This window comes from Oncorhynchus kisutch, linkage group LG8, assembly GCF_002021735.2.
Source record: "Oncorhynchus kisutch isolate 150728-3 linkage group LG8, Okis_V2, whole genome shotgun sequence".
In the NCBI taxonomy this organism is placed as follows: domain Eukaryota; kingdom Metazoa; phylum Chordata; class Actinopteri; order Salmoniformes; family Salmonidae; genus Oncorhynchus; species Oncorhynchus kisutch.
The window spans coordinates 5,879,099-5,903,631 of record NC_034181.2 but is presented as its reverse complement, the minus strand read 5'-3'; the positions used below and the strand labels follow the sequence as shown (position 1 = coordinate 5,903,631).

The window sequence follows — 24,533 nt, the reverse complement described above, 5'->3', positions numbered from 1 at the left end:
AACATTCTCAGACTGATTTATGATGTCATCATCGGGGCTACTGCAGCGTAGTAAATAGATGGTTGATTGTTGATGGCTAGCTGAATGTGTCTGTCAACATTCTCAGACTCCTTTTATGATGTCATCATCGGGGCTACTGCAGCATAGTAAATAGATGGTTGATTGTTGATGGCTAGCTGAATGTGTCTGTCAACATTCTCAGACTCCTTTTATGATGTCATCATCGGGGGCTACTGCAGCGTAGTAAATAGATGGTTGATTGTTGATGGTTAGCTGAATGGTAGGGAGCAGTGCTTAGCTCACCACCGGTCAGCTCAGGTAAAAGAGGTGTTAGGAATTTTTTTATGAACGGGTTTGAGTTAAAAGTGTGAAGCACGGTTGGGTTGAGGTCAATTCAGGAACTCCAGGAAGTGAATTCACATTCAAAAGACATCTGAAAAGTGAGGGATGTCTATTTTCCATTAATTTGAATTAGATTTTTTAAAATTCTTCCTGAATTTATACTGAACCAAACCTGAGTGTGCCTCCCGAGTGGCGCAGTGGTTTAAGCCGTCACTACAGACCCTGGGTCGTTCCCAAGCTGTGTCACAACCGGCTGTGATCGGGAGTCCCATAGGGTGTTGCACAATTGGCCCATGGTCATCTGGGTTAGGGGAGGGTTTTGTCGGGGGTAGGCCATCATTGTAAATAAGAATAAATTTGTTCTTAACTGACTTTCCAAGTTAAATCATTATTATTTTAAACAGTGATTGTGAGGAGGAACAAAGTATTTCAGCAACTGTTTCAAAAACATTAGACCAGGTTACTATCATTAGACCAGGTTACTAACAATAGACCAGGTTACTAAGATTAGACCAGGTTACTAACATTAGACCAGGTTACTAACCTCCCCTCTGAAATATTACAAAACAGCTCCATAATCAAACTGGGCCAACATAAATCTTACAGAGTCTGTTTTTTTCTTTCTTCTATTGTGTTATTGACTGTATGTTTGTTTATTCCTTTATAACTCTGTTGTTGTTGTTTGTGTCACACTGCTTTGCTTTATCTTGACCAGGTCGCAGTTGTAAATGAGAACTTGTTCTCAACTGGCTTACCTGGTTAATTAAAGGTGAAATAAAAAATAAATATGTTTAAATCCATGTTAGCAGAAATCGTATACGTTTTAAATCCATGTCAGCCATACGTTATAACGGATAACGCCATCCTGATCCTAATACCTGCTATTATCTTCTCCCTAGTTCTAGCCTGTCATTAAATGTACTGAGAAAGATGGATTACAGTATGTGAATTTGTATAATTCCAGATCTATTCTAATGCTGTAGCTACTGTTGACATCATATGGGTGGATTTGCTGTTTATTATGCTGCATTCAAAACAACTGGGAACTCTGAAAATTACAAGGTCAAATCATGACGTCAGTGATCTTCAGTTATAGGTAAGTCGGAGAAAGAGGCCCGAGTTGGATGACCGTTCAAATAGATTTCTCAGAGTTCCCAGTTGCTTTGTTACGCACTGAAGTCTGAGACTTCCTAGTGCCTAGTTGTTCAGAGTTCCCAGTTGCTTTGTTACGCACTGAAGTCTGAGACTTCCTAGTGCCTAGTTGTTTTGAACGCTGCATTATATCGCTGTAGCATCGGGTAAGAGAGAGCGAATATGTGTGTGTCGGAGAAAGAGAGATTGAATGTAGTATTTTGTGGGGCTTCAGTGGTCAGGAAGGGAGAGAGAGAGAGGGTTGGGCTCTTCAGAGGTCAGGCAGGGAAGGGAGAGAAAGAGGGTTGGGCTCTTAGGTGGATAGAAGGAATTCCTTGGGAGAATCTCATTTGGTTTTGAGTCTGGGTCCTCTGTCCTCTCTTGCCTCCTTTTGAAAAATTGTCAAAGGTAAATCTTGGAGAGGGAACATGGGTGCAAATGCTCTTGTATGAAATGAGACTGTCCTCTAATCGCACGTCATCAGGCAAATTAACGTTTACAGGGTGGAATCCCAAAATAAGGTGAAAGGATGAGTACCATATCGTTTTAAAATCATTAAATATTTCCATGCTTTCCTCCTTTAAGAAAACAGCAACTGATTCAATTAAAACACTTCCACGCTTGCTACCGCGAGGATACTATTGCGCTTGCTGCTGCCGAAGTAGGTAATCAATGAGGTGAGCGGACTCTTCCGTTCGCCTACTAATGAATTGACACGCCTCGAACCCTTATCGGTTTCTGGGTCTCGGAGGAAGAGAGGACGGAGGAGGCAAGGTCCCAAATGAGAATCTGGGCCGTGTTCAGTTCTTCTCTGAGTAAAGTTTATTTGTGTGTGAAAAGCCAGGCTCACCATTTTTCAATGAGGAAGTCTCTAGTATAGATGTATTTTTATCACATTATTTAAAAACATATTTCTGTGTATTTGGGTATTTTCAAATACACAGCTCCCAAAAAATGTATTTTTATTTCAGTTAAATGCCAGTCCAGCCTATTGATAGCCTCCACCAGGCCTGGGTTCAAAAACTTTTATTTAAAAACATATTTCTGTGTATTTGGGTATTTTCAAATACACAGCTCCCAAAAAATGTATTTTTATTTCAGTATTTGAATGGTTATTTGAAGAAGAAAAAAACAAATAGTCGACCAAATTGTATTTTGGAAGTATTTTCAAATAGCTGGTTAAATGCATGGGAGTGTCTTTGAGTCTTCTGAAATACATTCCAATATTCAACTTTTAATTTGAATTTTAAATAAAGGTTTATCTAAATACTTGTTGTTGAAAAATAATCTAAATATATGGTATTTGATCCCAGCCTGGTCTCCACGTTTATCATGTTATTTCAATGGTGTTTTGATTTTGTGGAATATTTTTGCAGATGGGTTAGAATATATTCGATTTTTATTGTATGTATCCACATCACAATCAAACAAGTTGCCATTGATAACTATAGGGATATTACACAGCACTGCCACGCCATCTGTAAAACCTGCATGGCACAAAATCGAAACCTTAATTTCTAAGCTCAGCTACAAATGCTTAAATATATATATATTTTTAAACTCATTATAAATGTTTAAATCAATTACACAAAACTCAATTCTGCACAGGCTTACAATTGCTTGTTTAAACAATTGTCACATTCAATTATTTGGGCAATGAATGAATGTCACAACTGTTTAGTCCCCTAAAACATTGTTTGAGACATCAGTCACTACAGTTTATTAGATCCCTAAAATGATAACGACATGGCTGTGTTCAAAGATTTCCTTGGTTATTATCGCATATCTTCTGATGCATATAATTACCAAGGAGCTCCTCCAACTCAGCTATGAATTATAAAGTGAGAGATTATTGCTGCGTTCGTAACAAAGCGGGAAGTGGGGATTTACCACGTACAACTGGGAAAAATTCACTAGGAACGGGAGAGGTTAAACGGACACGCCTGGTGCACCAAATTGATGAGGTTTTGTCGGGGCAGCGAGTGCCGAGTGGAGGCGAACGGATTCGGTAAATTCAGTTCAGTCCTTTCCAGGTGTTTAATTTATACTTGCGGCTACAAAAAAAAAATCGTAACGTTATGCCGTAGTTGTACGTTTTCTAGGAAAATCACTACAATAAATGTGCTTTAGCTGTCACCATGGCCTGACATTAGCTACACTAGCTAGCTACTCCCCTCTCCTTACTTTAAAAAAAATTGTACATAATGTCCCCCGCCATCATTTTCCTATGAACGAAAACGGCTTCTGGATACTTTTTTGAAATTGTACATAATCCCCGGGATTTGAAAGAGGAAGTCGTGGTGAAAATGAGACAGGTGAGGCGGTTTCCTAACGAAATAAAGTCGGCGAACAAATGGATAGCCATTGCTCTTCGTTCTGCTAGCGAATGTGCAGTCACCGTCCACTTGGATACCTGGCGTGTCCGTATAGCCTCTCCCACTTGAACGGCCCTCCGACTGGTAATTACTAGTGGAAAACTCATCTATTGACCTCTAATGTCACCTACTAAGAAAATTACCTTGAAAACAGCATTTTCAGCAGTTAAATGCAACAGCAAATCATTAAGCCCACTATAAAAACCAATCTATTAATATGTCTTTTTGAGCACTATAATTTGTTGACAAGTGCGATAACTGTACTTTTAGTTTATGGGTTACGCAGCTTGTTGGACGTTAGCCAATCAGAGTTTCTCAACGAGTTGAAAGCAAGTTAATGCATCCAACTGGTATTTACGACTTATTACGACATCTGGTAAATTCCCACCTCTCACGTGGTTACTGATAAAACTCACCTTGTCCGAGAGAGATTTACACGGCTATCAAAACGTCACGCCATGGTAAGCCTATACGAATCACAGCCGTTATTTTTTAAGTGTTTCTAAAAATCCCCAATGAGAAAATGAATGGTGGAAAAACAATTAGAACCATTTCCATGTTTGACCGCTAGGTTATATGGGTATCATGACACCTCCACTGTGGGGCTCTATACCTTATCATCAGTATATTCATTCCTTGGAACATGTTGATCATGTTCAGCTTCATGTAGAAGTGGAATTTCGATTGCATCAACTTCATTGGCAATGACAAAGGCGAATGCCATGTCTGCCAGTAGCTAGGGGTTCAGTAGCTAGGGGTTCAGTAGCTAGGGTTCAGTAGCTAGGGGATCAGTAGCTAGGGTTTAGTAGCTAGGGTTTCAGTAGATAGGGGTTCAGTAGCTAGGGTTCAGTAGCAAGGGGTCCAGTAGCTAGGGTTCAGTAGCTAGGGGTTCAGTAGCTAGGGTTCAGTAGCTAGGGTTCAGTAGCTAGGTTTCAGTAGCTAGGTCTCAGTGGCTAGGTTTCAGTAGCTGGGGTTCAGTAGCTAGGGGGTCAGTAGCTAGGGTTCAGTAGCTAGGTCTCAGTGGCTAGGTTTCAGTAGCTAGGGTTCAGTAGCTAGGGGTTCAGTAGCTAGGTCTCAGTGCTAGGTTTCAGTAGCTAGGTTTCAGTAGCTAGGTTTCAGTAGCTAGGGTTCTTAACTGACTTGCCTAGTTAAATAAGGTTCAATTTTAAAATTTAAAAAAATGTATAGAAATATTTGCGCATAAAGGCTTTTCCATTTGTCACATCATACATTTTACCGACACAAAAAGATCCCACCATGTCGAACGAAACAAATTGTACAGGCATTTTATGTTTCCATCTGCCTGGTGGTGACTTTTTTCATGCGTCAGGTAATTCATCGGCATGAAATGGTTGAATGAAAATATGGTTAGTGTCATGTTTCCTAGAAACAGCAGAAGTTGTCTGATTTGCTGTCAGTGGATGTGTACCTCCCCCATATGTCCCTCATGTCATCTGGTACCTCCCCCATATGCCCCTCATGTCATCTGGTACCTCCCCCACATACACGTCATGTCATCGGGTACCTCCTCCATACGCACGTCATGTCATCGGGTACCTCCCCCACATGCCCGTCATGTCATCGGGTACCTCCCCCACATGCACTTCATGTCATCGCGTGAAAGTGGGCCATTCTCAAATTGAACAATAATCTGCGGGTGCTCAGTCATTTTGGCAACGAGGCAGCATGGTACATTGTCCAGAAAACATAAATCTCTTTTTCATAAAATACAGACAAGTTTTTATTGGGAAGGCAGATATAGCGTGGTTATTACACGTTCTTAATTACGTCACTTTTATTTTGAGTCGAATTCCCCGTGGGCTTGAACCGGGGTCGCACCAAAAAAACATTTATTTATACATTTATTTATATCAAATATATATCCATATAATAATCCTGGGTTATGCCCAGGAGGCAGCCCGGTTCCAAATCGAATGCAATCAACTTTCAGTCGATGCAAATCACAGCTACACTAGAAAGTCTCAGATTTCCAATGTTGATAAACTCCCACATCTACTGGGTGAAATACGACAGTGTGCGATCGCAGCAGTACGATTTGTGACCTGTTGCCACGAGAAAAGGGCAACCAGTGAAGAACAAACACCATTGTAAATAAAACCCATATTTATGTTGATTTATTTTCCTTCAGTACTGTAATGACCTGACTATTTGCACATGGTTATAACACAGTACATATCCATAGTATGACATTTGAAATGTCTCCATTCCTTATAAACTTTTATGAGTGTAATTTTTAATGTTCATTTTTGATTGTTTATTTCACTTTTGTTTATTATCTACTTCACCCTTTGGGCTCCCGGGTGGCGCAGCAGTCTAAGGCACTGCATCTCAGTGACCCCGGTGCCTCGTTCCCTACAGACATCCTGGATCGAATCAGGCTGTATCACAAACGGCCGTGATTGGGAGTCCCATAGGGCATCGCACAATTGGACCAGCGTCGTCCGGGTTTGGGCGGTGTAGGTAGTCATTAATAAGAATTTGTGCATAACTGACTTGCCTAGTTAAATCAAAAAGAACACAAATCCCATGCCAATAAAGTCCTTTGCATTTAATTGATTTCCCAGTTCCCAGTTGTTTTGAAAGCATTAGCCCGCTTAGTTCGTTCTTGACTGTGATTGGCTGGCGGGACTGCGGTAGAGTCAGGTCATTTAGTAGGCTTACTCGGTTTCTCGAGCTCATACAAGTCAATACGCTCGTGAATGAGGATCTCCAGCTGTACACTCGGTAGTTGTCCAACGCGGGCTATTGCGTTATGTGCATGGTGGTTTCGTTCTCTTACCAATAACTCTCCAAAGGCTTTTTCGCAAGTGATGAATATTCTGAATTGCGTGGCTGAGGAGACCTGCGGCTGATACCAGTACAAACTCACAGGTTTCAATTTTCATTGGTACACTTTCTTCATCGGAGAGAGAGAGAGTCATCTCGAAAGTGCGCGCTTTACTCTAAAGGGATATTACGTATTACGGATTCTACGTGCAGTTTTTCATTCTGAGGTGAGATATTTTAATTCTTTCCCGTAAACCTTGGAACTTGCTTTAGATTTCAGTTGGATCATTTCTTTACTATCACAGTAATACGCATAGGTTGTATGTGCACACAGAGGGCGGCAGTGTGTGTGTGTGTGTGTGTGTGTTTCTGCGTTTGGGGAATGTATTTCGTTTCACTTCGTCTGCATTGTGAATTGGGTAGAAATTCAAGCACTGTCCGGTTTATTTTGTTAAATACATTTTCTGCAGTGAGTTTTGATTCATATTTGGAATAGTTTTGTAATGAATGAACATAAGACCATAGGTAGGTAGGTGCTGGTACGATTTGACAAACGCAACACCCAACACACAACTCACAGTAAGCGTTTCACTGTTAAACCACACTTGTTGTTTACCAAGCATGTGAGTAATAACATTGGATCTGATTCTTCTATACAATGGCTGGTTTATGAAGATCAGATTAATGTATTGGGTTATATGTGGTGTCAGTCAACTAGAGTATTCTCTTCACTAAGCACATCACAGAATGTACTTTAATGGGATTTTATTTTTACCATTGGTGTCAACGTTAACTATTTTTAACCCTTACTACGCCGAGGTTAAGATGATTCTACCTCACCACAGGACGCAAGGATCAATACAGGGTCATTCTCAGTGAATTCACAAAGGTATGTGATAAACATGCTCCTTGGAGTAGATGGCTGAGTTCCCGCGGGTCCCGACAAGAGATCATTGCGGTGTGGTCGAAAAATGTTCATGCTGCAGTTGAGAACCGGCGGTCAGACAGACACTTTTTGGGGAAGTAAATGTCCCGCAGATCATTTGGAAACGGCCGTCTTTCTGCTCCTGTATGCGTCAGCCTATGTCTACCTAGTGTATTAAAAACACATATGTGTTGCATTATTCACACTCTCTATTCACTGTTTCAAACACTCTTAGAAATGTTATAGAAACAAATGGGTTTCTATCACATGGAACCCCTAAAAGTTCGATATAGAATCCTTTTAAAGGGTTCTTTGATCAGAACCCCAAGGGTTCTTTTTCCATTTAGAACCCTGTATGGCGCCATTTCTGAATTATTTTTTTAGATATTTTTTGCTAAGAATATAATAAACAATTTTTTTTTTAAAAAGTGGATGAAAATAATACCTGCATAGTTTGGAGGTTTTATTGTCCTTATATGCAAACATAGTTTGGAAATATGCAGTGGTGGCCAGGGAGGCATCTGTTTGTTTAAAAAATGATCCATGTCAATCTTGGTACCAACTCTGTCTGACTTCTCTATAGAACAGTACAGTATGGGTTGTTGTCTGGCTGACTTCTCTATAGAACTACAGTATGGGTTGTTGTCTGGCTGACTTCTCTATAGAACAGTACAGTATGGGTTGTTGTCTGGCTGACTTCTCTATAGAACAGTACAGTATGGGTTGTTGTCTGGCTGACTTCTATATAGAACAGTACAGTATGGGTTGTTGTCTGCCTGGTTCCCGAGAAGAAGAACAAAGGAGTATAAACATGAGTTAATCCTCAGGAATAAACATGAGTTTATTAAGTCAAAAGATAGAATGACAACTTGCATGCAGTTGTTGTCAGCAACAGCCGGAATAGAGATCCTCTGTCTCTGATCGTTCTGGGTTACTGCCAGACTGAGCAAGACATAGATAGTGTGTTAAAAATAATGTAATGAATAACTAGACTTTTGAATCACCATGACTTATCATACATAATGTAGATACACCCTCTCAGTCAGCCCACTGTTCATAACATGCATTCAAGAGGTCAGCGGTCATCTAATTTAATAGTCCTCTCATCTGAATACTGAAATTAAAGGAACCATTAGCTAATTGCCAATGTCAGGCTGGGTATGTAGCTCTATTTGGCATATTACATAATAACAAATAATAAGAGTTAGCTGGTTAGTGTGTAACGTGGCTAATTAAACTAGCTCACCGTTAGCTTTTGCCTGTCTAATGTTAGCTAGCTAGTTAGCTAGCTTACAAACGGTGCTCAAATTCTAATACAACTTTATTTATCTAGCCTATAATTTATCACATGACTTTGGCTTCATATATTTGAATTAAATAATCAACTTTGCTTACCTTAAAGATTCAATATGCAGAAATCGCTTCGTCAGTTCCTGGTTGTTGAAGTTCTATTTAGTTTTGCCTAATTTTCAGTTTGTGACAAAACAAGAAATGGTTTAGTGTAGAGAATAATTGTACCATCTAAACTGCTGTGAAATATATTTTCAATAACCACAAATATTGGATGTACAAAACCGAAAGTAAAAAAATGCAAAAGCACCATTTTATAAACGGGAAGCATAGAAATCTACCACTTCTTAGACTTGCTTTCAATTAACATTTCTATGTGAATTTGGTTGCGTCGACCAAAAAGTGACATATTTCAGCTTTAATAAATATAATATTGGTTCGTTCTTGACTGTGATTGGCTGGCGGGACTGCCGTAGAGTCAGCTATTTGCCTGTTCAGACACCGTCGTTTTGCATCGTCATGACTGGCTTTTATTTTTTTATTTTAAAGTTTTAAGTGACACATTTTATTAATGTGTAAACATTTTAAAAATTTTAATTGACCTTTTTATAAATGTTTGATTTAGAACCCCCTTTGTTAATCTAAGAGTCTATGATTTATTATTATTTATTAAACACATTATTTCCTCTTGTTTCTAGCTAGTATTTAGTTTGCAACAGCACAGAAATACCTTATTTTACATAAGAGTTCAGACCCTTTGCTATGAGACTCGAAATTGAACTCAGGTTGAATCCTGTTTCCGTTGATCATCCTTAAGATGTTTCTACAACTTTATTGGAGTCCACCTGTGGTAAATTCAATTGATTGGACATGATTTGGAAACGCGCACACCGGTCTATATAAAAGGTCCCACAGTTGACAGTGCATATCAGAGCGAAAACCAAGCCATGAGGTTGAAGGAATTGTACGTAGAGCTCTGAGACAGGAACAGATCTGGGGAAGGGTACCAAAAAATATCTACAGCATTGAAGGTCCCCAAGAACACAGTGGTCTCCATCATTCTTAAATGGAAGACATTTGGAACCATTCCTAGAGCTGGCCTACAGGCCAAAATGAGAAATCGGGGGAGAAGGGCCTTGGTCAGGGAGGTGACCAAGAACCCGATGGTCACTCTGACAGAGCTCCAGAGTTCCTCTGTGGAGATGGGAGAACCTTCCAGAAGAACAACCATCTCTGCAGCACTCCACCAATCAGGCCTTTATGGTAGAGTGGCCAGACAGAAGCCACTCCTCAGAAAAAGGCACATGACAGCCCGCTTGGAGTTTGCCAAAAGCCACCTAAAGGACTCTCAGACCATGAGAAACAAGATTCTCTGATCTGATGAAACCACAATTGAACTCTTTGGCCTGAATGCCAAGCGGCACATCTAGAGGAAACCTGGCACCATCCCTACGGTGAAGCATGGGGGTGGCAGCATCATGCTGTGGGGATGTTTTTCAGCGGAAGGGACTGGGAGACTAGTCAGGATCGAGGGAAAGATGAACGGAGCAAAGCACAGATCCTTTAGATCTGTGCTTCCAGAGCGCTCAGGACCTCAGCCTGGGGCGAAGGTTCACTTTCCAACATGACAGCGACCCTAAGCACACAGCCAAGACAACGCAGGAGTGGCTTCAGGACAAGTCTCAATGTCCTTGAGTGGCCCAGCCAGAGCCCGGACTTGAACCCGATCGAACATCTCTGGAGAGACCTGAAAATAGCTGTTCAGTGACACTCCCTACCCAACCTGACAGAGCTTGAGAGGATCTGCAGAGAAGAATGGGAAAAACTCCCCAAATACAGGTGTGCCAAGCTTGTAGCGTCATACCCCAAAGGTGATTCAACAAAGTACTGATTAAAGGGTCTGAATACTTATGTAAATGTGATATTTCATTTAGAATTTTTTTTAATGAGTTTGCAAAAATATCTAAAAACCTGTATTTGCTTTGTCGTTATGGGGTATTGTGTTGATGAGGGATTTTAAAATATTTTTTATCCAGTTAAGAATAAGGCTGTAGAGTGAATTAAATTGTTTCTTCATCATCTTGCCAGGTAGTTATCTAGCTGTGGCCATCTGGCAAGTAACAACAAGGATTTTCTACAAAATAGCAACATTAGCGAAGACAGCTTGGATTCTAGACCGTAAGCAATACGCACAGAAGATATGCATTGCTAAACAACGCTACTGCCACCTTCTGGCTTGGAGTATTTTAACAAGGCCGAGTGACTGACGACTCCAAGGTCTTTGCTGTGTGAACACAAAAGAGATTGACTGCCGCCGGTGTCGCGAGGTGCTACATACTGTCGGCAGGCAAACATTTGACTATCCTACCAGTGTATCTGAGCTTTAAGTTGTAGGCCTATTAGTAGTTATTAATTATAAATTATATAATTATTAATATTATGTTATTTTTATACAGTAGTTGCCATATTATTCTTGTTGCTAAGTATTGCTTGTTTAAAAAACATTTGGACGTTTCAAAAACGATGGTGCGTCAAGAGATTTCATCCTGCAATACTTGGGGGGTGGGTAGGCTATTATTACTTTGGGGGGGGGGCTATTATTACTTTGGGGGGGGGGGTATTATTACTTTGGAGGGGGGGGGGGTATTATTACTTTGGGGGGGCTATTATTACTTTGGAGGGGGGCTATTATTACTTTGGAGGGGGGGGGGCTATTATTACTTTGGAGGGGGGGGGGCTATTATTACTTTGGAGGGGGGGGGTATTATTACTTTGGAGGGGGGGTATTATTACTTTGAAGGGGGAGTATTATTACTTTGGAGGGGGGGGGGGCTATTATTACTTTGGAGGGGGTAGGCTAGTATTTCTTTGGGGGGGGGGCTATTATTGGCATGCCATGGCTTCTATATCAGGCCTGAAATATTCATGACAAGGAATACATGGAATTAATGTGTGTGATCATAACTTTCCATATCCCATCTGTGTCTGGCTCTCTGTCACATGTTGGTAAAACATGTTTTTTTCTTCTTCTTATTTGCAGAAGTGTCCACTAGTTTCAGCGTAGGGAGAAAGTCCCCCTCGTGCTTGAATCTGCACTGCAGATATCTTGACTTTAGGTTATCGACCAAGTGTGTGTGTGTGTGTGTGTGTGTGTGTGTGTGTGTTTTGCACTAGTCACCCAGAGGAGTGACTTGGCATGTGATGATGAGTTGTCAGTGTAGTGTTGGTAATAAGAGAGCCAATGAATGACTGGGGACAGATTGGTGTTATTAACAAGAGAGCCAATGAATGACTGGGTACAGATTGGTGTTATTAATAAGAGAGCCAATGAATGACTGGGTACAGATTGGTGTTATTAATAAGAGAGCCAATGAATGACTGGGGACAGATTGGTGTTATTAATAAGAGAGCCAATGAATGACTGGGTACAGATTGGTGTTATTAATAAGAGAGCCAATGAATGACTGGGTACAGATTGGTGTTATTAATAAGAGAGCCAATGAATGACTGGGGACAGATTGGTGTTATTAATAAGAGAGCCAATGAATGACTGGGGACAGATTGGTGTTGGTGTGAATATAGGGTAATGATACATGTGTTATTTAAAGAGATGATTACAGTCATTCTCATTCAGGAAGTCATTGTACATGGGAATGTGTTCCTGATTTACCTTGTTAAATAAAGCTTTTGGGGGTAATGGTTTAATTACTGAAGAATACCTCTGTTGATATGGTTTTCCTCATCGTAGTGCTTAAAAACAGATGGCCACACAGCCAGTGAGGTCACAGTCACAACCACACAGTCAGTGAGGTCACAGTCACAACCACACAGCCAGTGAGGTTACAATCACAACCACACAGCCAGTGAGGTTACAGTCACAACCACACAGCCAGTGAGGTCACAGTCACAACCACACAGCCAGTGAGGTTACAATCACAACCACACAGCCAGTGAGGTTACAGTCACAACCACACAGACAGTGAGGTTACAATCACAACCACACAGACAGTGAGGTTACAGTCACAACCACACAGACAGTGAGGTCACAGTCACAACCACACAGACAGTGAGGTCACAATCACACAGACAGTGAGGTCACAATCACACCGACAGTGAGGTCACAGTCACAACCACACAGACAGTGAGATTGTCACAGACAGTGAGGTCACAGTCACAACCACACAGCCAGTGAGGTTACAGTCACAACCACACAGCCAGTGAGGTTACAGTCACAACCACACAGCCAGTGAGGTTACAGTCACAACCACACAGCCAGTGAGGTTACAGTCACAACCACACAGCCAGTGAGGTTACAGTCACAACCACACAGCCAGTGAGGTTACAATCACAACCACACAGCCAGTGAGGTTACAGTCACAACCACACAGCCAGTGAGGTTACAATCACAACCACACAGCCAGTGAGGTTACAATCACAACCACACAGCCAGTGAGGTTACAATCACAACCACACAGCCAGTGAGGTTACAGTCACAACCACACAGACAGTGAGGTTACAATCACAACCACACAGACAGTGAGGTCACAGTCACAACCACACAGACAGTGAGGTCACAATCACACAGACAGTGAGGTCACAATCACACCGACAGTGAGGTCACAGTCACAACCACACAGACAGTGAGATTGTCACAGACAGTGAGGTCACAGTCACAACCACACAGCCAGTGAGGTTACAGTCACAACCACACAGCCAGTGAGGTTACAGTCACAACCACACAGCCAGTGAGGTTACAGTCACAACCACACAGCCAGTGAGGTTACAGTCACAACCACACAGCCAGTGAGGTTACAGTCACAACCACACAGCCAGTGAGGTTACAATCACAACCACACAGCCAGTGAGGTTACAGTCACAACCACACAGCCAGTGAGGTTACAGTCACAACCACACAGCCAGTGAGGTTACAATCACAACCACACAGCCAGTGAGGTTACAGTCACAACCACACAGCCAGTGAGGTTACAGTCACAACCACACAGCCAGTGAGGTTACAGTCACAACCACACAGCCAGTGAGGTTACAGTCACAACCACACAGCCAGTGAGGTTACAGTCACAACCACACAGACAGTGAGATCACAGTCACAACCACACATAGTGAGGTCACAACCACACAGACAGTGAGGTCGCAGTCACAACCACACAGACAGTGAGGTCGCAGTCACAACCACACAGACAGTGAGGTCGCAGTCACAACCACACAGACTGTGAGGTCACAGTCACAACCACACAGACAGTGAGGTCACAGTCACAACCACACAGACAGTGAGATTACAATCACAACCACACAGACAGTGAGGTTACAATCACAACCACACAGACAGTGAGATCACAGTCACAACCACACAGACAGTGAGATTACAGTCACAACCACACAGACAGCGAGGTTACAATCACAATCACACAGACAGTGAGGTTACAATCACAACCACACAGCCAGTGAGGTCACAATCACAACCACACAGCCAGTGAGGTCACAATCACAACCACACAGCCAGTGAGGTCACAATTACAACCACACAGCCAGTGAGGTCACAAGTACAACCACACAGCCAGTGAGGTCACAATTACAACCACACAGCCAGTGAGGTCACAATTACAACCACACAGCCAGTGAGGTCACAATTACAACCACACAGCCAGTGAGGTCACAATCACAATCTCCATAATAACCAATCTGGTCTTTAGTTTTTGGTTCCTCTATCACCCAGCCAGGAGCTGAACCAAACCACCAGCAGCGTGCTATCTCCTTCAGCTGAGGAGTTGACATGTGGCTCGTGTACACTTTGAATGCGTCCCAAATGGCACCCTATTCCCCACATAGTGCACTACTGTTGACCAGGGTCCATAGGGTAAGTAACGCACTGTATAGGGAATAAGGTGCCACTTGGAACGTAGCTCTTGACATCTGGAGGTTCTCACTTCGTATAATCGTCTCTCGATTTGTTTGACACTTTTCTAGGATTAAAACAGTTGTTCAGGCTGCAGCTGGCATCTACTTCAGCCAGGGAGAGGAGAGGAGAGGAGAGGGGAAGAGAGGGGAGGAGAGGAGTGGAAGAGAGAGGAGAGGAGAGGAAGAGAGAGGAGAGAAGAGAGTAGGAGAGAGGAGGAGAGGAGAGGAGGGGAGAGGGGAAGAGAGAGGAGGGTAGGAGAGGAGAGGAGGGGAGGGGAGAGTAGAGAAGAGGGGAAGATAGAGGAGGGTAAGAGAGGAGGGGAAGAGAGGAGGGTAGGACAGGAGAGGAGGAGAGACGAGAGGAGAGGAGGGGATGGAGGAGGAGAGAAGATAAGGAAGGAGAGGAGAAAATGTTTCAGGATGGGGGGGCTGGTGGTGGGAACACCTGGAATCTCATTGGCAGAATTTTGTCCTCGTGGCAGAGCAGACTATTTAAGCGTCCCTAATCTTTCCATCCATGGAGGCTTGTGTCCTGTGTGTGTCCTGTGTGTGTCCTGTGTGAGTGTGTGTCCTGTGTGAGTGTGTGTCCTGTGTGAGTGTGTGTAAGCGTGTGCAGTCTTGCACTTCGCACACATTCATACAAACATGCATTTGTTTTGGCAGAGGCTGTTATGGACACAAGGGACTGAGAGAGAAACCTCTGGTCCATTAGACAGGACCTCAGAGTGTGGCGTTTCATGATGTCGCTTAGTCATTTTAATTGTATGGAATGAATCTACTGACAGGGTCACGTAAAAAAATTTAATCCACCGATCTCTGTATCATTTAATACCATGAAAATATAGATTTTGTGTTATGAATCTTGGTTAAAAATAAAAGATGTATTCATTGAATCTAGACTTTATGGTGAATCTCAAGTCTCTCTGTGAGTTGTCTCATGATCTCCCTCTCACCGTGAGACACCTGGTACAACAAATACACAGGCTCTGACTTCTCTCTCTCTCTGTGTGTGTAAATCATTATGCTACTCTGAATAAAGGATATGGTGTGAGTCTGTCCAGTCAAAGACCCCATTGTGTAGTGCCCAAGGGAGAATACTATCTCCTGGGATAGGAGACTCCAGCAGTCTTTATTTGATCTTTATTTAACTAGGCAAGTCAGTTAAGAACAAATTCTTATTTACAATGACGGCCTAGGAACAGTGGGGTTAACTGTCTGTTCAGGGGCAGAACGTCAGATTTGTACCTTTTCAGCTCAGGGATATGAACTTGCAACCTTTCCGTTACTAGTCCAACACTCTAACCACTAGGCTACCCTGCCGCCCCATGTCTGTTTGGCCGGCATTTGTGATGGAGTCCCTGGTACAGAGAAGGTGTGTGTCGGCATATCACTGCAGCCAGGTGATTGGGACTCAGCTTAGAATCCCAGAGAGGAAGGGCAGATAAACAGTCAAAGGGGCAATCACACACACACACACACACACACACACACACACACTCAATAACATCACACATACAGTCTCTCACTCAATAGCATCGCACACACACACTCAATAACATCACACACAGGGTCTCTCACTCAATAACATCACACAACAGTCTCTCACTCGATAACATCACACAACAGTCTCTCACTCGATAACATCACACACACAGTCTCTCACTCAATAACATCACACACAACAGTCTCTCACTCAATAACATCACACACACAGTCTCTCACTCAATAACATCACACAACAGTCTCTCACTCAATAACATCACACACACAGTCTCTCACTCAATAACATCACACAACAGTCTCTCACTCAATAACATCACACACACACACACACACACACACACACACACACACACACACACACACACACACACTCAATAACATCACACACAGGGTCTCTCACTCAATAACATCACACAACAGTCTCTCACTCAATAACATCACACACAACAGTCTCTCACTCAATAAGATCACACACACAGTCTCTCACTCAATAACATCACACAACAGTCTCTCACTCAATAACATCGCACACAAGTCTCTCACTCAATAACATCACACACACAGTCTCTCACTCAATAACATCGCACACAACAGTCTCACTCAATAACATCGCACACACATTCTCTCACTCAATAACATCGCACACACATTCTCTCACTCAATAACATCACACACACAGTCTCTCACTCAATAACATCACACACAGTCTCTCACTCAATAACATCACACACAACAGTCTCTCACTCAATAACATCGCACACACAGTATCTCACTCAATAACATCTCACAACAGTCTCTCACTCAATAACATCACACACAAGTCTCACTCAATAACATCACACACACAGTCTCTCACTCAATAACATCACACACAACAGTCTCTCACTCAATAACATCACACACACAGTCTCTCACTCAATAACATCACACACAACAGTCTCTCACTCAAGAACATCGCACACACAGTATCTCACTCAATAACATCTCACAACAGTCTCTCACTCAATAACATCACACACAAGTCTCACTCAATAACATCACACACACAGTCTCTCACTCAATAACATCACACACACAGTCTCTCACTCAATAACATCACACAACAGTCTCTCACTCAATAACATCGCACACAACAGTCTCTCACTCAATAACATCACACACAACAGTCTCTCACTCAATAACATCACACACACAGTCTCTCACTCAATAACATCACACACAACAGTCTCTCACTCAATAACATCACACACACAGTCTCTCACTCAATAACATCACACAACAGTCTCTCACTCAATAACATCGCACACAACAGTCTCTCACTCAATAACATCACACACAACAGTCTCTCACTCAATAACATCACACACAGTCTCTCACTCAATAACATCACACAACAGACTCTCACTCAATAACATCACACACACAGTCTCTCACTCAATAACATCACACAACAGTCTCTCACTCAATAAAATCACACACACAGTCTCTCACTCAATAACATCACACAACAGTCTCTCACTCAATAACATCGCACACAACAGTCTCTCACTCAATAACATCACACACAACAGTCTCTCACTCAATAACATCACACACAACAGTCTCTCACTCAATAACATCACACACAACAGTCTCTCACTCAATAACATCACACACAACAGTCTCTCACTCAATAACATCACACAACAGTCTCTCACTCAATAACATCACACACAACAGTCTCTCACTCAATAACATCACACACAACAGTCTCTCACTCAATAACATCACACAACAGTCTCTCACTCAATAACATCACACACATCAGTCTCTCACTCAATAACATCACACACACAGTCTCTCACTCAATAACATCACACACACAGTCTCTCACTAAATAACATCACACAACAGTCTCTCACTCAATAACATCACACACAACAGTCTCTCACTCAATAACATCGCACACAACAGTCTCTCACTCAATAACATCACACACACAGTCTCTCACTCAATAACATCTCACAACAGTCTCTCACTCAATAACATCACACACAACAGTCTCTCACTCAATAACATCGCACACAACAGTCTCTCACTCAATAACATCACACACACAGTCTCTCACTCAATAACATCACACACACAGTCTCTCACTCAATAACATCACACACAACAGTCTCTCACTCAATAACATCACACACACAGTCTCTCACTCAATAACATCACACAACAGACTCTCACTCAATAACATCACACACAACAGTCTCTCACTCAATAACATCGCACACAACAGTCTCTCACTCAATAACATCACACACACAGTCTCTCACTCAATAACATCACACACACAGTCTCTCACTCAATAACATCACACACACAGTCTCTCACTCAATAACATCACACACAACAGTCTCTCACTCAATAACATCACACACACAGTCTCTCACTCAATAACATCACACAACAGACTCTCACTCAATAACATCACACACACAGTCTCTCACTCAATAACATCACACAACAGTCTCTCACTCAATAACATCACACACAGTCTCTCACTCAATAACATCACACAACAGACTCTCACTCAATAACATCACACACACAGTCTCTCACTCAATAACATCACACAACAGTCTCTCACTCAATAACATCACACACAACAGTCTCTCACTCAATAACATCACACACAGTCTCTCACTCAATAACATCGCACACAACAGTCTCTCACTCAATAACATCACACACACAGTCTCTCACTCAATAACATCACACACACAGTCTCTCACTCAATAACATCACACACAACAGTCTCTCACTCAATAACATCACACACACAGTCTCTCACTCAATAACATCACACACACAGTCTCTCACTCAATAACATCACACAACAGTCTCTCACTCAATAACATCACACACACAGTCTCTCACTCAATAACATCACACAAGTCTCTCACTCAATAACATCACACACAACAGTCTCTCACTCAATAACATCACACACACAGTCTCTCACTCAATAACATCACACACAACAGTCTCTCACTCAATAACATCACACAACAGTCTCTCACTCAATAACATCACACACACAGTCTCTCACTCAATAACATCACACACACAGTCTCTCACTCAATAACATCACACAACAGTCTCTCACTCAATAACATCACACACAACAGTCTCTCACTCAATAACATCGCACACAACAGTCTCTCACTCAATAACATCACACACACAGTCTCTCACTCAATAACATCACACAACAGTCTCTCACTCAATAACATCACACACAACAGTCTCTCACTCAATAACATCACACACAACAGTCTCTCACTCAATAACATCACACACACAGTCTCTCACTCAATAACATCACACAACAGACTCTCACTCAATAACATCACACACACAGTCTCTCACTCAATAACATCACACAACAGTCTCTCACTCAATAACATCACACACAGTCTCTCACTCAATAACATCACACAACAGACTCTCACTCAATAACATCACACACACAGTCTCTCACTCAATAACATCACACAACAGTCTCTCACTCAATAACATCACACACAACCGTCTCTCACTCAATAACATCACACACAGTCTCTCACTCAATAACATCGCACACAACAGTCTCTCACTCAATAACATCGCACACACAGTCTCTCACTCAATAACATCACACACACAGTCTCTCACTCAATAACATCACACACAACAGTCTCTCACTCAATAACATCACACACACAGTCTCTCACTCAATAACATCACACACACAGTCTCTCACTCAATAACATCACACAACAGTCTCTCACTCAATAACATCACACACACAGTCTCTCACTCAATAACATCACACAAGTCTCTCACTCAATAACATCACACACAACAGTCTCTCACTCAATAACATCACACACACAGTCTCTCACTCAATAACATCACACACAACAGTCTCTCACTCAATATGAATTCAAATTAATAATTAATATAATAATAATTAATAATATTTTTTTTACGTTTTAAAAACAATAACAGAAGTACCTTATTTACATAAGTATTCAGACCCTTTGCTATGAGAATTGAAATTGAGCTCAGGTGCATCCTGTTTCCATTGATCATCCTTGAGATGTTTCTACAACTTGATTGGAGTCCACCTGTGGTAAAATCAATATATTGGTAATTTATTTGGAAAGGCACACACCTGTCTATATAAGATCCCACAGTTGACAGGGCATGTCAGAGCAAAAAACAAGCCAAGAGGTCGAACGAATTGTCCGTAGAGCTCAGAGACAGGATTGTGTCGAGGCACAGATCTGGGGAAGGGTACCAAAACATTTCTGCAGCATTGAAGGTCCCCAAGAACACAGTGGCCTCCATCATTCAATGGAAAAGTTTGTAAATACCAAGCCTCATCCTAGAGCTGGTCACCCAGTCACACTGAGAAATCGATGTGAAGGACCTTGGTCAGGGAGGTGACCAAGAACCCGATGGTCACTCTGACAGAGCTCCAGAGTTCCTCTGTGGAGATGGGAGAACCTTCCAGAAGGACAACCGTGTCCCGCAGCCCTCCACCAATCAAGCCTTTATGGAAGAGTGGCCAGACGGAAGCCACTCCTCAGTAAAAGGCACATGACAGCCCGCTTGGGCTGGACTCTCAGACCATGAGAAACAAGATTCTCTGGTCTGATAAAACCACGATTGAACTCTTTGACCTGAATGCCAAGCGTCACTGTTACGTACGCCTGCTACTTAACACCCTGCTACAACTCAACTCCCCATGGAGGTAAAGAGGTATGGGACTGTAGGTGGAGGTAAAGAGGTATGGGACTGTAGGTGGAGGTAAAGATGTATGTGACTGTAGGTGGAGGTATAGAGGTATGGGACTGTAGGTGGAGGTAAAGAGGTATGGGACTGTAGGTGGAGGTAAAGAGGTATGGGACTGTAGGTGGAGGTATAGAGGTATGGGACTGTAGGTGGAGGTAAAGAGGTATGGGACTGTAGGTGGAGGTATAGAGGTATGTGACTGTAGGTGGAGGTAAAGATGTATGTGACTATAGAGGTATGGGAGAGGTATAGAGGTATGGGACTGTAGGTGGAGATAAAGAGGTATGGGACTGTAGGTGGAGGTAAAGAGGTATGGGACTGTAGGTGGAGGTAAAGAGGTATGGGACTGTAGGTGGAGGTAAAGAGGTATGGGACTGTAGGTGCGAGTAAGGACGACAAAGGCAGAAAATGTACCATTTACAGGGAATTTATTCTGTCATACGGTAATATGTGGAAAAGGGGCTGGACAGAACCAAAGAAAGTAAATCTCAAAGCCCCCTCTCCTACCTTACCTAACCTACCCTCTCCTATCTTACATGGTGGTGGCAGCATCATGCTGTTGGGATGTTTTTCAGCGACAGGGACTGGGAGACTAGTCAGGATCAAGGAAAAGATGAACAGAGTGAAGTACAGAGAGATCCTTGATGAACACCTGCTCCACAGCGCTCAGGACCTCAGACTGGGGTGAAGGTTCACCTTCCAACATGACAGCGACCCAAAGCACACAGCCAAGACAACGCAGGAGTGGCTTCGGGACAAGTCTCTAAATGTCCTTGAGTGGCCCAGCCAGAGCCCGGACTTGAACCCGATCAAACATCTCTGGAGAGACCTGAAAATAGCTGTGCAGCGACACTCCCCATCCAACCTGACAGAGCTTGAGAAGAACTGCAGAGAAGAATGGGAGAAACTCCCCAAATACAGGTGTGCCAAGCTTGTAGCGTCATACCAAAGAAGACTCAAGGCTGTAATCGCTGACAAAGGTGCTTTAACAAAGTACTGAGTAAAGAGTCTGAATACTTATGTACATTTTAATAGATTTGCACAAATTTCTAAAAACCTGTACTTGCTTTGTCATTATGGGGTATTGTGATGTCATCATGGGGTATTGTGATGTCATCATGGGGTATTGTGATGTCATCATGGGGTATTGTGATGTCATCATGGGGTATTGTGATGTCATTATGGGGTATTGTGTGTAGATTGATGAGTGATGATTTTAATCCATTTTAGAATGATGCTGTAATGAAATATGTGGAAAAAGTCAAGGGGTCTGAACACTTTCTGAATGCACTGTAGACTCACATGGCCTCTCAGTGGGAATTAGTCAATGCAGTCATCACCAGGGTGTGTGTGTGTGTGTGTGTGTGTGTGTGCAGTGGGAACAGATAAGTAGGGTCATAGGGCAGTGTTGCCCTGTGGCCAATCAGAACAATACACTCTCACAGTGTAGTCTCCTGAGAGTCTCACAAATGTGTGTGTGTGTGGAGAAATTGGTGTGAAATTAGAAGTTCCTGTTTTCAGAACTAGCCTCATTATTGTTTGTCATAAAGTTTACTGTGAATGGATACACTGTGTTGTTGAGGGGGCGGGTGGGGAACCAGAAACTGGGTTGATTCATTATTTTAGGTCAATAACATGTGCCTTGGTGTAGGTTTGGTTGTTTTTTTCATCATATCCCTTGACTCTATCAGTACATTGATAATGAATGCTCTGGAGGGAGGGAGGGAGGGAGAGATCCTCAGTGTACAATATAAAGCAGAGCAGAATTAGGCCGATACCCACTAATGATCAAAATCCAGAAAAGAGACGTTAAAATCCACAACCACCTAAAAGGAAGTGAACCTTCCATAACAAGCTGATCCTGGGGCTATGCAATGCAGGTGTAGAATACATTTTGTGAGTGTAATGTTTACTGTTCATTTTATTTTGTTTATTTCACTTTAGTTTATTATCTATTTCACGTACTTTGGCAATGTAAACTGGTTCAATAACTACTTCTCAGATAGAGTTCAGTGTTGTCCGGACCTCTGGCAGTCTCTATGGGTGTGCCACAGGGTTAAATTCTCGGGCAAACTCCTTTTCTCTTTTCTCAATGATGTCACTCTTGCTGCTGGTGATTATCTGATCCACCTCTACGCAGACGACACCATTCTGTATACTTCTGGTCCTTCTTTGGACACTGTGTTCACAAACCTCCAAACAAGCTTCAATGCCATACAACACTCCTTCCGTGGCCTCCAACTGCTCTTAAATGCTAGTAAAACTAAATGCATGCTCTTCAACCGATCGCTGCCCGCACCTGCCCGCCCCACTAGCATCACTACTCTGGACGGTTCTGACTTAGAATATGTGGACAACTATAAATACCTAGGTGTCTGGTTAAACTGTAAACTCTCCTTCTAGACTCACATTAAGCATCTCCAGTCCAAAATTAAATCTAAAATTGGCTTCCTATTTCACAACAAAGCTTCCTTCACTCATGCTGCCAAACATACCCTCGTAAAACTGACCATCCTACCGATCCTTGACTTCGGCGATGTCATTTATAAAATAGCCTCCCAACACTCTACTTAGCTAATTGGATGCAGTCTATCACAGAGCCATCCGTTTTGTCACCAAAGCCCCATATAAATACTTATTTTCCACCATAATGTGCAAATAAATTCATAAAAAATCCTACAATGTGATTTTCTGGATTTCTTTTTCTCATTTTGTCTGTCATAGTTGAAGTGTACCTATGATGAAAATTACAGGCCTCTCTCATATTTTTAAGTGGGAGAACTTGCACAATTGGTGGCTGACTAAATATTTTTTGCTCCACTGTATCACTTCAGTGTAAATTGCTAAATTGTAATTACTTCGCCACTATTGGCCTATTTATTGCCTACCTCCTTACTTCGTTTGCACTCACTGTATACAGATTGTTCTATTGTGTTATTGACTGTACATTTGTTTATTCCATGTGTAACTCTGTGTTGTTTTGTTTTATCTTGGCCAGTTCGCAGTTGTAAATAAACAACTTGCTCTCAACTGGCCTACTTGGTTAAATAAAGGTGAAATAAATCAAAAAGTTGTTTCCCATGCCAATAAAGCCTGTACATTGAAATTGAATTTCTCTCTCTAATTAATGTCACTTCTCCCTGCATCCTACCCATGAGCCCCCTCTTTCCATGTACTGTAACCATCCTCACTTACAGTAGCTCAATAACCGAATGTTAACAAACATTTTATCTGCACAGTTCTTTCAGTAAATGTTTTTCTAACATTTTACAGTGTAAATTGTTAATAGTCCTTGTACAAGTGGAATAAACTAAGTGGAATAAACTAAGTGGAATAAACTAAGTGGAATAAACTAAGTGGAATAAACTAAGTGGAATAAACTAAGTGGAATAAAACTGAGTCTCAGCGCAATTCCGTCACGTGGAATTTCCCATATTGTAATCACA

At 42.1% G+C, this 24,533-nt stretch overlaps 1 protein-coding gene across 4 annotated transcripts in view; it reads left to right on the top strand.

Annotated features, from left to right (window-relative positions):
• Positions 1-4,194: 4,194 nt before the first annotated feature.
• LOC109895186 (ras-GEF domain-containing family member 1B-A) overlaps positions 4,195-24,533 on the top strand; it is a 77,000-nt gene continuing 56,661 nt past the window's right edge. For 2 of the 4 annotated variants that reach the window (XM_031829588.1, XM_031829586.1), the window contains exon 1: positions 6,542-6,862. Coding sequence is in view for 2 of the 4 variants with exons in the window: in XM_031829585.1 (XP_031685445.1) it covers positions 4,307-4,309 (3 nt within the window). In the remaining 2 variants the exon portion in view is untranslated. Of the gene's footprint in view, positions 4,310-6,541; positions 6,863-24,533 lie in introns of those variants that run through there. The other 2 variants (XM_031829585.1, XM_031829587.1) reach the window with 2 other exon arrangements.